Here is a 13756-nt window from a genome sequence, read left to right as displayed (position 1 = left end):
TTACAGTCTTGATTTTCAAAGATGATGATTTTTGTCTCATGTCTGTTCTCATCAGAACTTTCTAATGAAGTTAATATATGTAAATGCAGTGAGGTACTTCAGGTTTTCTGAAAATTAATCAGGAGATATCTTTATCTGCTTTGCATTTTTAAAATATTTTGATTATTTTCAGGTAAAAATGGATATGTAACAATGTCCCTATGTCCCTGTGTCCAAATCAATTTATAGCAAAAGACACTTTCTCATTAAGTGTTTTACCATGTACACATTTCAGCTGTTAATGTTTAACTCTTCTGACCTTGTTTGCCTTCAGAGCAGAGAAGACAGAACTGCAGTACTAACAAGACCCTGTTCTTGTTATGGCCTGTCTCTGGCTTCTGCTGATTTTAAATTGCTTTGTCCCTCTTGCCTCCGCATAGTATGTTGAAAATTCTGTCTGGAAAAGAAAATATTTCAATTACATTCTGAGAGAAAAGAGGCTGGGGACTGGATACTTTGCCATTTTCAAAAAGTGACATAATTCAGCACTTCTTTCTGGGATTAGCTTTCTACTTCATCAGTTTTACGATAAAAAATTTCAAGGGTTTGCTACAAAGACTGTGAGGATGCATTAAAACACAATAGGCTGATCATACTCTTATTTCTTCAATCAAACAAAATACAAACATGGCAAAATTATTAGGGCTGTTGTATCTAACAGAAAAGAGCATGCATTGGTTTGGAGTGAAGGGAGAGGCAATGAGGGGCTGGGTTACAGGAAAGCCTTTCTATTTGAGCCTGGTACTCTCCCTTTCCCAGCTCCTACCAGGGAATCCATATCTCTTTCTCCAAGCCCTTCGGTCTCCCTCACCCACTCACAGGACTCATTCACAAGAACTGATTAAATGTAGTTGTGATCACTTTGCTCTAATGAAGGGGTTTATATGCATGTGCTTGTACAACCAGAAGACTAAACAACCCCAGTTCCCTCAGCCACTCCTGATAAGACTTTCCTCTAGACCCTTCAGCAGCTTTGTTGCCCTTCTTTGCACTTTCCTTATGAAAAGACATGTAGATTTTCCAGACTAATAGCCAGCTAATTAGAAGAACATGGCTTTCCTTAAGAGACAGGCAGCAATCAAGGGTTACAAAGGGAATTAAGGCTATTCCAGGCCAATGATTCCCGAGAATTAATAAAATTATGCCCATTTCTCATTCTAGACATCTGATCAAAAGGGACAGCCTTTGACTCCTTGTGGTACTTAATCTAATGCTAGACCACTTTCTTGACTGTTTAGCAAGCCTGTTTTGTACATAGGACAGCCTTACCAAGGGCCAGATTTTCAAAGTCCAAATTAAGATAGTTCTACACTGAGAGAGGGAAATGGATTAGATGATCTCTAGAGGTCCCTTGTAATTGCATCCTTTATGATTCTGTAGGCATTAAGCAAAGTTTTCAAAAGAGCTTAAGAAATTCCACACAGATTTCTATAGGATTTAGTCACTTAACCTGCTTAAATTCTTTTGAAGGTTTTGTTACGTACCTGCCAACAATATGCGGTCTGGCCTTCCATCGCTCTTCATATTTTTTGTCACATTAATTTTGATGGAAAGCAATCTCTTCAAGCCATAGATGCATAGGCAGAATGTTGTTGAACAAATAATGTTTGCATTTGACAGGCTACGCAGCAAACTCCCGTGGACCAAAATGAATGCTTAAGCTTTGAACAGATTCTGCCCAAATATTTCCTTGCTGTTCCTTAAAATTCACTCTGATGTATTGCTTATTGTACTGACTCTTCATATTTTCCCTACAAGCTATACATGTTTAAATAACAATGCAATACCTAACAATCTGTTCATTCTGCAAGTCTACATAAACCATCAGTTGGCATCCAACAAATTCCAAACTGAAACAGAAGCTTTGGATGATTTTTTTTTTCCTTGCTTGGAATTTCTGGCATGGTACAGAAGACTATTCCCATATGGTCCTGCAGTTGCCTATAAAAGATTGCTATCAACAGCACTAAACTAAAATTCCTAGTTTTCATATAACACTTACAAAATTGCATTAGAAAAACATATTGCATGCACTTATTTTTTCCATTGTCAACCAAACATTTCAGACATTTATATCTCACTATTTGCTTATGACCTTGCCTCACCTTGTGTTGCGGAACACCCACCAATGCTTGTCTCTTCTGCCAACTCTGCAGTGGTCTGATACAAAAATAATACACTACATCACCACAGTTTTACCTGTTGATAGCATAAAATTCTCTGTCAAATTCAAGTTGAAAACAGTTGTTTTATGCAGGGTTTGCTGGGGTTTGTGTACTGCATACATGTTGCTAGCAAAATATATCAAAACCTTGACAATGAATAGCATTTCTCAAAACTTAAAACTACCAAGTCGTATCTTAGCTATTATAAATTGTCATAGCTGCCCCTGAAGTCAGCAGTGCTGTGCCAATACACCTAGGCTGTAGGACTGGTCCACAGTCATTTGCTGTCACCTAGTGAAGGTATCATCCTGTGTTGCTTTGTTTTTAATCTTATGCCAAGGATTTTCTCTTGCTACGGTAGAAAGGATTTTTTAAATATACTACTAAATAGATATTGTCATTTAAAATGTCTGCAATACCTTTTCAAAGCAGCGGGTGGCACTTGCAGAGCAACAATATTCTGTGGTTCAGCTTCTTTCACAACACTTGCAGTGGTTTCTTGCTTTGTCCTTGTCGTTTTGGACAAATGGGAGTTCATAGGATGTAGCATTCAGATCAAGTTCACGCTGACAGGACTGAGTCATTTTGTCTGCCTGAAGTCTGTCCTGTCAACAGCAGCAGCGAAGGGTGCCAGCACTTGTGGATGAAACACTACCTGCAGATTTCCTAATTCTGTGATTACAAGCACATCTGTGTAAATAAACTCAAAGGAATGTGGGAACCAAGACATGAGCTTTATTTATGGTTTCGTAGGAGCATATGTTTTCCATCTAAAACCTTTTCATCCAGGAAATATAATTAGTAATTTGCTGACCTGTCATAGCTGTTCCTTACAGATTAAAGTCACCTGCAGGTGTTCTTTAAAATGTGTTGCTGAAAACGTATTTAACGGTAATCAGATGCTGTTAGGTGATTTCAGGACAATGTCTTTATGTTAAAAAATAATGCTCTATAGCAGAAAGCTATATGGCACTGTTATTTCTGCACTGAGTATACTTACAGGCTGCATAAAGAAGTAAATAAATAAATAATGGCTAATAAAGATACACTGAGGGTGTCCTCACAGTACATGACAATCTGTAATAAAAAACCCAGCAGGCTAGACATATATACCCTAAAATAACCTCAGTAGAGCATACTGTACTTATTCAATTCCACATCATCTGGTCGAGTAATGTCTTTTGTACATTAACACTGCTAATAATTTCCTTTGCAACATTCAGGAACTCGGCAGGTATCACAACTTTTAATTGCCAGCCTCCTTCTACACCAGCATGTGGCATCTAGACGTTATTAAACAAAATACTGATCATCACCCCCATTTTCTGATTGTACAGTTCCATTGCATTTGCCTGATATGCAATGCAAATTTGGAAAATTAAATGGGAAGTAGTTTGGTTTATTCATCTAGCATAAAAATAAGGACACATTTTAAAAATCTATAGTAATGTTTGATTTTCTTCAACATGCATATTGACATATGCGTGTTGCTGTTTGACTGGCTGCTGACTTCTTTAAATATGAGAAATAGATCAATCGTGTATGTCTAAAAATATCTTGTATTGCTTCTTCTGGATATTTTAAATTTAAGATAAATTCACCAGGGTTCTGCTCAAGCGAGGACTCCTAAGTCCTAAAAAGCAGCGAGGACCATCATCTTCAAAAGCCATAATCCTTAGAAGTGCCTGGGTTGTATTACCAATTCCGTTTTGGACCACTGAGATCCCTAGGCAGAACAGTATAGGATCTTGTTCATGCTTATGTGTTCCTGGACTAAAGAACTGGATACCTGTCTCCAATCTAAATTCTCTCACAATCAGCGGCAGACAGGGTGGTAACAAACCTCCAAAACTTCACTTAAGCCTCAGTCCATTGGGTATGCTTAGACCATGGTCAATGCCCAAGGACATACTGCCTCATGGCAGTGTTAGGTTGATGGCTGGACTTGACAATCTTAAGGATCTTTTCCAACCTGAATGATTCTATGACTCTAGACCCACTGAGGTGCAAGTTTCACAGCTAGTCCATCTGAAAAAAAAAAAAAGGCTGGAAAAGTAAATGTAGTCTTTGCACAAATAAACTGGTGCAACACCCTGTGTTCTGATCCGTTTCCCCATTCCCATGACTTCTTGGGCATTTACAACCCCTAACTTTCTGTGATTCTGTGATTTATTTGTTTAAGCATCACTGAATAAAATTCATGAACAGCTTTGGAAAAGGAACTAGAACCCAGTCTTCTCTCTCCCATCTCGGTGGCTCCAGACATGGGCTCCTTCCTACTGCTTCTCTTCATCTCTCTGGCTCCATGGATGTTGCACCTCTGGCTGCAGTGGCCAAATACCAGAGTGCAGCTCTGTCCTTGCAAATCTCCAGCAGGTGACTAGGATGCTCATTGAAGGCATCAAAAAAAGGGGGTCAAACCATTTCCAGCTGAGGCATGCAAGGGATTTACCAGTATGCTTTTATGCAAAACATACGCCACTGCCTCCTTCTTTGTTAGTCTTGCTACCTAGAGGGAGGATTCAGCAGCCCTGATAGACGAACATGCCAGATGTAAGTAGCCCGCAGCCTTGACCTGCTAGCAGCTTCCCTTGAGATGTTCTTCTTCCTTGCTGGTACTACTAGATGGTTTAACACTTGGCTTGGGGAAGGGCTGAATGTATCAGTACAAGCATCCAGCCTCTCTGTAAACTCTTTGAAATGTAGACTCCTCATTCCTGCTTTCCCAGGACACAATCCCATGCTGATGGCCTGGACAAATTTCCCTGCTTGGGCCACACGCTTGAAGCCAATATGTTTTGATGCCTATTTTGAATACCAAAAAGAAGTGGTCCATGCCAGATAGGGAACTGTAGACAATTTCAGGAAAATGTATTTGCCTCAGCTTTTTTTCTGGAATCAGATGAGCAAAACCTGGAAATTTGGAAGGAAATGAATGCTTCCTGTGCTTGAAATCTTGTCAATTTCTAAGATGTTAACAAGCAAAGAATTGTTAATAGAAATAAATGGACATAAGAAATTAGTAGGCAGCACGTTTTTTTTCACTGATGTTTGATGTAATTGCAATTGTTCTAAAGCAGTTATTATAACTGAAACAAAACTGCTGGTTTTCCACCTTCATTTTTCCCATAAGTTTGATGTTCCTAGTTGAGCCCTAAAAAAATTATTAGCTAACACATAGCAAAAGGATAGATACTACTGTGGTTTGGAGATTTCTTTCTGCAATCCTGATAAGGGGAAAAATCAGATGTCTGGGATTCCACTGACATTAATTTCATTTACATTAGAAGAAAAAAGATGTGAAAGAGTTGCCATTGCTTTCACCATTGTCAGTTATATTTAAATCTGTAATAAGGTATCATGCTGAGAAATTCACAAAACCTGTGCTGAGGTACCTCAAATGAGTTAAAACCCACACAAATGTGTTTCAATATATGAAACATTTACCCCTACACAAAATTTAATATAATGGTATATCTCATACTGTGATTTTCCGTTTATTTTCATAACCATATCCAGGCGATGGAAGAATTTTTTTTGGTTTATATTGAAACATTCAAAAATTCTGTTTACTATTTATTAGTCTTAACTGAAATTCCGTGTTTTCCAAACTACATTCTGAAGCGTTGCATACTTTATTTCAGTTTTCAAGTTGCATTTTTTTTAAGGAACCCACAGAATCTCAAAGTAGTGGTGTTTTCAAATAATCTGTGTTCTTACTTCCACAGGCTGTACAGATGGGTTAGGACTTGAGAAAGGTTAAAGGGGCCACACTTGAAAAGCCAAGCATGCGGAAAGAGACTATAGCTTGCTGTTACAGGTGTGGCGTAAAAAGCAGTACCATTTTATTAAGGACAGCCAGTATAATTAACAAGTTTTAAGGTATTTTCTAGGCTTCTGTTTTTCTCCAAAGTAAGACAACTTACTGTGAATTAGAGTCAATCTGAGTCTTGAGAGAAGTTCTAGCAAAATTATATGCTGAATGACTCTGGATTTGAGGTATCATTTTAGAAATCTATTATATCCTTAGGTCAGACACAGATCAGTTAAACAAATGCGATATTTATAATAAATAGCTTAAAGAAATGTGCTTAAAGATTAAATTTCAAATTGATCAAAAACAGGGCACATATTGCTAGGAGCTCCCAAATCTCACTCAACCGTTTGCTTCAAGATAACAATCTCCAAACAGTTGACAGAGTTAAATCTTACAAGGTGCCAGAGGCTTTCTCTTCATCACAGGTGCAATTCCTCAGCTAAATTCTTCAGCTGTGATTTGTTCCTTGATTTGCCATGTTTGTTAACCACTTGCTTAGGAATTAAGTGCTTGTTTTTTCATGTTTCTCAGTCCTTTCATTTAATGTTCATGAAGTCCTGTTCATGAGAATATGCCTGAAACACTGTTCATGGCCAGAGGCAAGCACAAGCACATCTTGCTCTGCGCATTTTTTGCTCTACATTAAGGGGAAAAAGGGACCTACTTTCATCTCACCTACCTCTAGGCACTGAAATGATACATCTAAGCTTTGTTAGCTGGCTCGTCTGTATAATCAAGACACCTCCAGAGTATGATCCATCCTAGTCAAAATCAAGTGGAGGTGGAGTAGCAAGGATTAAGACAAGTGCGACTTGGCCAACTGGAGAAGAAAAGAAATGTGTAATAAAGGGAACAATATTAATTCTAGTCAACAAAGTTATCTGCTTCTTTCTACCCAGAACTAGCTAGGGATTGGGATAGGGAGGCCAAAAGCTGCAAGATAATGCTAGGATCATAGACATTCCTCAAGGAATTTGCTCTATGTGACCATTTTGATCTTTTTCTACATCCTTTTCCTGGAAAAGGACACTCATGCCACAGACTGTGAAAAACAGCTTTATGATAGAAAACATGATGTGTTTAATTTTATGTACACTTGGCATCATAATGTTTCATTGGTCTGTCACATAGACATGCTATATTTTACAGCAATTAAAAAGTACACTGTCTTTTTCTTAATTTTAGCTCCGTAAATCTGTTTTCAGCATCAGAGCAAGAAATCTTCTGGAAAAAGAGACAGCAATCAATAAAATTCTAAGGTAAGAGGCAGCAGTGATTTGATATTGTTTTGACTGTCATCTGATTTCTCTTAACCTTGTTTTTCATGACTGTTACTGTGTGTATAATATTTATGATATTGTATCCCTTTGTGGTACATCTATTGCTTTCATTATCAAAGATAAATTGCTCTTTTCTCTGGCTATATTATATGTTTGATCAGCAACAAAAGAGAGATTGTTCTTCTTCAGTATGTATTTGAATTCTCTGTCATGCGGAAAGATCATGTTTCAGCCCTTTTCACTTCTTACTTCTAAAGTAACCAAAATATGTCTCTTCATAAGTGGTGGTATTTTGCCTAAAGAATTCCAGCCTAGTTCTTGCATATATATGCACATAAACATTCTCAGGGGTTGTACACTAGAAAGCATAGACTACAGATAATCATATTCCGAGTAGGAAATGTACAGTGGAGAAGATTTCATAACTGTGACTTCTGTAGAAGGATTTCCTGAATGTTTTAAAAATGATCACTCATTTCAATATTCCATATCAAGTAAGTACTTAGCACCATAAGTAAATAACGCAAGCCTGAGTCACCAAAACCCATGTCTAAAGTTGTCATATGGGTAATACCATGCTGCAGTTTTTCATACCACTATTGGTTTTACATTAGAATGACTGTCATTGATGTTAGGTGCATTAGCAACGCAACAATTTATAGATCTTTCTTTTTTTTATATTTGCATTCTCATCAAAGCAGGTACATCTCCAGAACATTGTGAATGAGTGGTCCCAGGTAAATAATCAGTATAAACAGGAATAACTGATCTGAGAAGTACAATGTTATACTGCAGTGCACTAGGAATTCAGTGTGATGTCTGAATTATGAAGTTTCTTGAGAAGTGCCTAGTAATTACATGCCATTTAGAAATATGACAGCTCTTGTTCTTTTTAATACTCTATGAGAATACAGCACAGGGAGAACTGTAGAAATTAATGTGAAACTTTATCTGTCTTTAAACCCATGGTAATGAAAACATGAAGAATTACTAATTCAAATGCTCTTTGTCAAAATATTATTGAGAAACGTAATTACAAGACCATAAGTATTCAATTTTTACAAAACTTAGGGCTCTATTTGTAAGCATTTCTTTCCGTTACGTGAATATACCTTAATTTTACAGGCATTACTGTTGCAGATAGATAAATACAAGGCTCTTTGTCCTAATCAAAAACCTTTTTTAAGATGTGCCTTCATGGCAGTGTTTCAGTAAAACATTTGTAATGAAATTCTGTGTTATATTACAACTGTGAAATGTTATTGACACCTCTAGGGTTACACAAATGTCCATTTGTTTGGCATGCTTCTTATACTGTACCACAGAAGAAACATGTAGACAAAAAGAATATCCTACTTTTTATATTTCAAAAAAAAAAATTAAACTGGGACACCTGTAGGGCCTCCATTCTTTCTTACATAGAAGAAAAATGAAGTCTGCAAATTGAAATTCGGAATTCTGATTAATTCTTCCATCAGCACAGAACTTTCTCCTTTTCAGGAGAATTTTGAACCAGAGTGGGAGGACAACCCAAGCAAACCATTGTTTGGACTTCACTGTGTTCTCGGAGGTACCAGAACAGAATCAGAAAGTAGTCCTTCCAGTTTCAATCCTGCTGACTTCCACTTGATCCTTCAGAGCACGGCTTCTGCCAAAGCTTTGTATCTAGGAGGACTTCTCATCAATTCACCTGAATTCCTCTGAAGAAAAGTTTCTGAGGCAGAAGAAGAAAGTTTTCATTTACTAATCTACTAATTTATTTCAATTAATTTATTTAATCTATTAATTTATTCAACATTTACTGTGTGTTCCCATCTACTTTCTGGGTCGTCAGCAATGAACTTTTGAGGCACACAGAGAAAAGGAGGGAACTTCTGTCAAGTAAGAAAAATGTTGGATCATATGTCCTCTGGATGCTTGTAAGTCATTTACAAAGAGGCAGTCTTATCCGCCTCCTGAGAAAAATGAACAGATACTGTTTATTGTTCCTTTTCATTGCCTCAAAATTGTTAAATAAGCTCTGAACTGTAACATCTCCAATGCGTCCGTTCCAGCATGAGATGATTGTGTTCATGGTATATCTGGTGGGCATGCTGATAGAGAGCATTGCCAGTGATAGGCCTGCTGGGCCAGTTTTTCCAGGTGATGTCAGTGCTGCCAGTGTTGATGCAGGGGAGTTTTACAAACATGGAAAGAAGTGATAAAAAAGGATAAAATTTACAGCTGAAAACTTTGGATTCAGTTCAAGGAATACAGGAAAACTCGAACTCACAAGACACGAGAGATTCTTTTTCTTATTTTTATTTTACTTGCAAATGCTGTATACTCCTTAATAAAAGTACCTGAGCCTCAACTATTCGGAGTATCTGATAACAGGAGAGATGGAGTTTATGCCAAGAACAATAAGAGATAACTCAGGATGTCCCTTCTGAATAGATTGCTTCTAGCATATTTTTAATTTTCCCCTGAATTAAGGAGCATTTATCTAAAGCAGTGCCTGTACACAGTAAAGCTGCCCATGGGCAACTTCATCTTGATTAAATTGCTGTACTGAAAAGATAATTTTAAGTTTGTTCTAGCTTAAGTCCACTTCTTATCTTTTCCCCCCTACTTTTTAAACTTTGTGAAATTACATTTTAAACAAATTCGGAATGTTTCAACATAACCAACCTCATAGAAGGAATATAGATTACACACATGTATCTTTATGTCTCTCTTGTGCACCTTCCTCTATCCAAACTTTGTTTTTCCCTTTATATAGTGAACTGCAGCTTGACTTTTTTTTTCCCCCCAAGAGGAGGAAGGGCATAAATAGCCCTTGACCACACAGAGAGACAGTTCATACTTTCAATCTGAGGTGTCTCACCTGCTCATCTAATGTTCCATTATGCAGCAAAACGGAGGTCTCAGGTCTTCATTTTCATGCAACTTTCTCACTGCACTCCAGGGGAACTCTCTGTTTTCTGAAGATCCTTGCTTGGAAACCAACCTTCGCTTTGCCCCCTTGAGGTCTTGATGCAGTTAGTCCAGGGAACAGAGTCAAGGATATAGCAACTGCTGTCCTGGGCACTTTGACTCTGATCAGTGATTTGCATCACCCCTGCCAGCGTCAGAGCACAGAGAGGCTTAACTCTTCACACAAATCCATTCTGAGGTGGCAACTTCACCCTTCTGAGGAAAATGAAACAAGGTAAAAGCGAGTTACACACAGAACAACTTTCTCAAAACACAATCACATTTAGTAGTGCCTCTGAATTACAAACAGCTCCCCTTTCTCTCTGAAGATTCCGAAGCATTTCCCTGAGCAGCAATAACTGCTTCTAGCAAATTTAATTCCTCCTGCATATCTTCAGTGTTTCCAACTCTATCTTGCTGTGAGTACTGCTTTTCATCTTAAAAGGAAGTTTTGTGCCTATGGTTCTTCTGACCCACATTCCTTGTGGGATCATTATCTAAGGGTGGGTGTCTAGTCCTTTATTAGTCCCGCTCGCTTTCTGAAGTAGAGAGGGTGGAGAAGGTCCAGTCAAAATGTTGTGTATAAACCAGTCCATTGTCTCCAGTGCTGAGGATAAGTTGTTAACAGCACAGAATGGTAGGGAAACTGAGCGAATTAAAAGTAGCCTCACATAGTAGTCCAAAATATAATCAAAGTATCAGTAATGCAGAACCTGATTCTGGCATCTATTTAACCATGCTTCACAGAATCACAGAATGGTAGAGGTTGGAAGGACCTCTGGGGGGTTATCTGGTCTAACCCCTCTGCTCAAGTAGGGCCACCCAGAGCCAGTTTCTCAGGACCATGTCCAGATGACTTTTGAATATCTCCAAGGATGGAGACTCCATCTCTGGGCAACCTGCACCAGTACTCGGTCATCCTCATAGGAGTGTTTATGCACTTGTTTTATAAAATACAAGGAATAACTTAAAAGTTCTCTAGTTTGTTGATAAGAAAATCAAACTCAGCAAAATCACAAAAATTCATTTTATTATAAAATATATATTGTGACAGTTTAGGAAACTAACATTTTTTAAAGGGGCAGCTTTTTATTTGCTTTTCATTACTGCTGATACTATACTCAAACTGCAAACTGATGCTAGGGGTATGAGATAAGATTTTCACTGTTCTAGTCAAGATTTGTCTGATGCATTTACTGGGCCTGGGGGAATAACATAGCTCATGCTTAAATGGAACTTTCAGTTTCATAAACAGCTAATTGAGTGAAGTGCATTTATCTTATGCTTGAAACTGAGACTGCCATGAGTGCATCTTGGGGAAAAAAGAAAATAATTGCTTGAATTAAGTATCCAGTTGTACTAATTTGCTAATATGCTAGAAGATGATTTGGACTGTTCATACAAGTATTTCTGAAAAACACAATGTTTTTTTTCTGAAGATTAGAATGAGCAAGAAACAAGATTCTCTATGCTTCTAGGAAAGTTATAAAGTTAATCTCTGAATAAATTCTCTCTGGACACTGATACAGTAGTATAATATACCACCTCTCAGAAGAGAATGAGCAAACATTTTCATTAGTATGTTTATCGCAGGAACATAGACATATTGGTTGGAAGGGAACCATGTTGTTAACTGCCTGCTTCAAGTAGGACTATTGCTAACCCTGGATCAGATCAGCTTTCCATCACTTCCATCCACTTTCCATCATGTATCAGCAGTCTTGGCTAACCAAGGAGGTCCCAGTTGACTGGAGGTTAGCGAATGTGATGTCCATCTACAAGAAGGGCCAGAAGGAGGATCCAGGGAACTACAGGCCTGTCAGCCTGACCTCAGTGCCAGGGGAGGTTATGGAGCAGATGGTCTTGAGTGCCATCACACAGAACGTACAGGACAACCAGGTAATAAGGCCCAGTCAGCATGGGTTTATGAAAGACAGGTCCTGCTTGACTAACCTGATCTCCTTCTATGACAAGGTGACCCGATTAGTGGATGAGGGAAAGGCTGTGCGTGTTGTCTTCCTAGAATTCAGTAAAGTCTTTGATGCCGTTTCACACAGCATTCTGCTGGAGAAGCTGGCAGCTCATGGCTTGGATGGGTATAGTCTTTGCTGGGTAAAAAACTGGCTGGATGGCTGAGCCCAAAGAGTTGTGGTGAATAGGGTTCAATCTAGTTGGTGGCTGGTCACAACTGGTGTTCCCCAGGGCTCAGTACTGGGACCATTTCTGTTTAGTATCTTTATCAATGATCTGGATCAGGGGATTGAGTGCTCCCTCAGTAAGTTTGCAGACAAGACCAAGTTGAGCGAGAGTGTTGATCTGCTTGAGGGCAGGAAGGCTCTGCAGAGGGATGTGGACAGGCTGGATCATTGGGCCGAGGCCAATGCTATAAGGTTCAGCAAGGCCAAGTGCCGGGTGCTGTACTTGGGTCACCACAACCCCATGCAGTGCTACAGGCTTGGGAATGAGTATCTGGGAAGCTGCCCAGCAGAAAAGGACCTGGGGGTGTTGGTCAGTGGCCGGCTGAACATGAGCCAGCAGTGTGCCCAGGTGGCCATGAGGCCAACAGCATCCTGGCCTGTATCAGAAATAGTGTGGCCAGCAGGAGCAGGGAAGTGATCGTGAGGCACTGGTGAGGCCTGTGTGCAGTTTTGGGCCCCTCACTACAAGAAAGACATTGAGGTGCTGGAGAGAGTGCAGAGAAGGTCAACAAAGCTGAGGAAGGGTCTGGAGAACAGGTCTTATGAGGAGCAGCTGGGCAGCTGAAGGAACTGGGGTTGTTTAGCCTGGAGAAGAGGAGGCTGAGGGGAGACCTTATTGCTCTCTTACAAGTGCCTGAGAGGAGGTTGTAGTGAGGTGGGTGTCGGTCTCTTCTCCCAAGTAACTAGGGACAGGACAAAAGGAAATGGCCTCAAATTGCACCAAGGGAGGTTTGGATTCGGTTGTTAGGAAAAATTTCTTTACTGAAAGAGTGGCCAAACATTGGAAAAGACTGCCCAGGGAAGTGGTTGAGTCACCACTTGTGACATGTAGATGTGCTGCTTAGGGACATGGTTTAGTGGTGGACTTGGCAGTGTTAGGTTTATGGTTGGACTGTGGTGGGTTTACCCTGGCCAGATGTCAGGCGCTCACCAAAGACCACGCTATCACTCCCCCTCCTCAATTGGACAGGGGAGAGGAAAAAAAAATATAACAACAGGCTTGTGGGGTTGAGATAAGGACAGGGAGATCACTCAACATTTACCATCACGGGCAAACCAGACTCGACTTAAGGAAAATGTAATTTATTACCAATTAACTCAGAGAGGAGTAATGAGAAATAAAACCAAACCTTAAAAGACCTTCCCCCCACCCCTCCCTCCTTTCCCGGGCTTAACTTTGATCCCGATTTCTCTCACTCCTCCCCTGCAGCGACGCAGGCGGGAAACAGGGAATGGGGGTTGTGGTCAGTTCATCACTCTGTTGTTCCTGATGCTCCTTCCTTCTCAGGGAGAGGACTCCTC

The 13756-nt window shown here is 39.5% G+C and overlaps 1 protein-coding gene across 1 annotated transcript in view; it reads left to right on the top strand.

The window, feature by feature from the left end:
- The window catches only part of NALCN (sodium leak channel, non-selective), a 252275-nt gene that overhangs the window by 196004 nt on the left and 42515 nt on the right, over positions 1-13756 (top strand). Inside the window, 1 exon segment of the mRNA XM_086482062.1 lies at positions 7207-7280. Coding sequence (XP_086338188.1) covers positions 7207-7280 — 74 coding nt within the window.

Source organism: Leptosomus discolor, chromosome 1 (assembly GCF_034619465.1).
Source record: "Leptosomus discolor isolate bLepDis1 chromosome 1, bLepDis1.hap2, whole genome shotgun sequence".
In the NCBI taxonomy this organism is placed as follows: Eukaryota; Metazoa; Chordata; class Aves; order Leptosomiformes; family Leptosomidae; genus Leptosomus; species Leptosomus discolor.
Note: the sequence above shows the minus strand (reverse complement) of the source record. Positions and strands in the feature narration are given on the sequence as shown.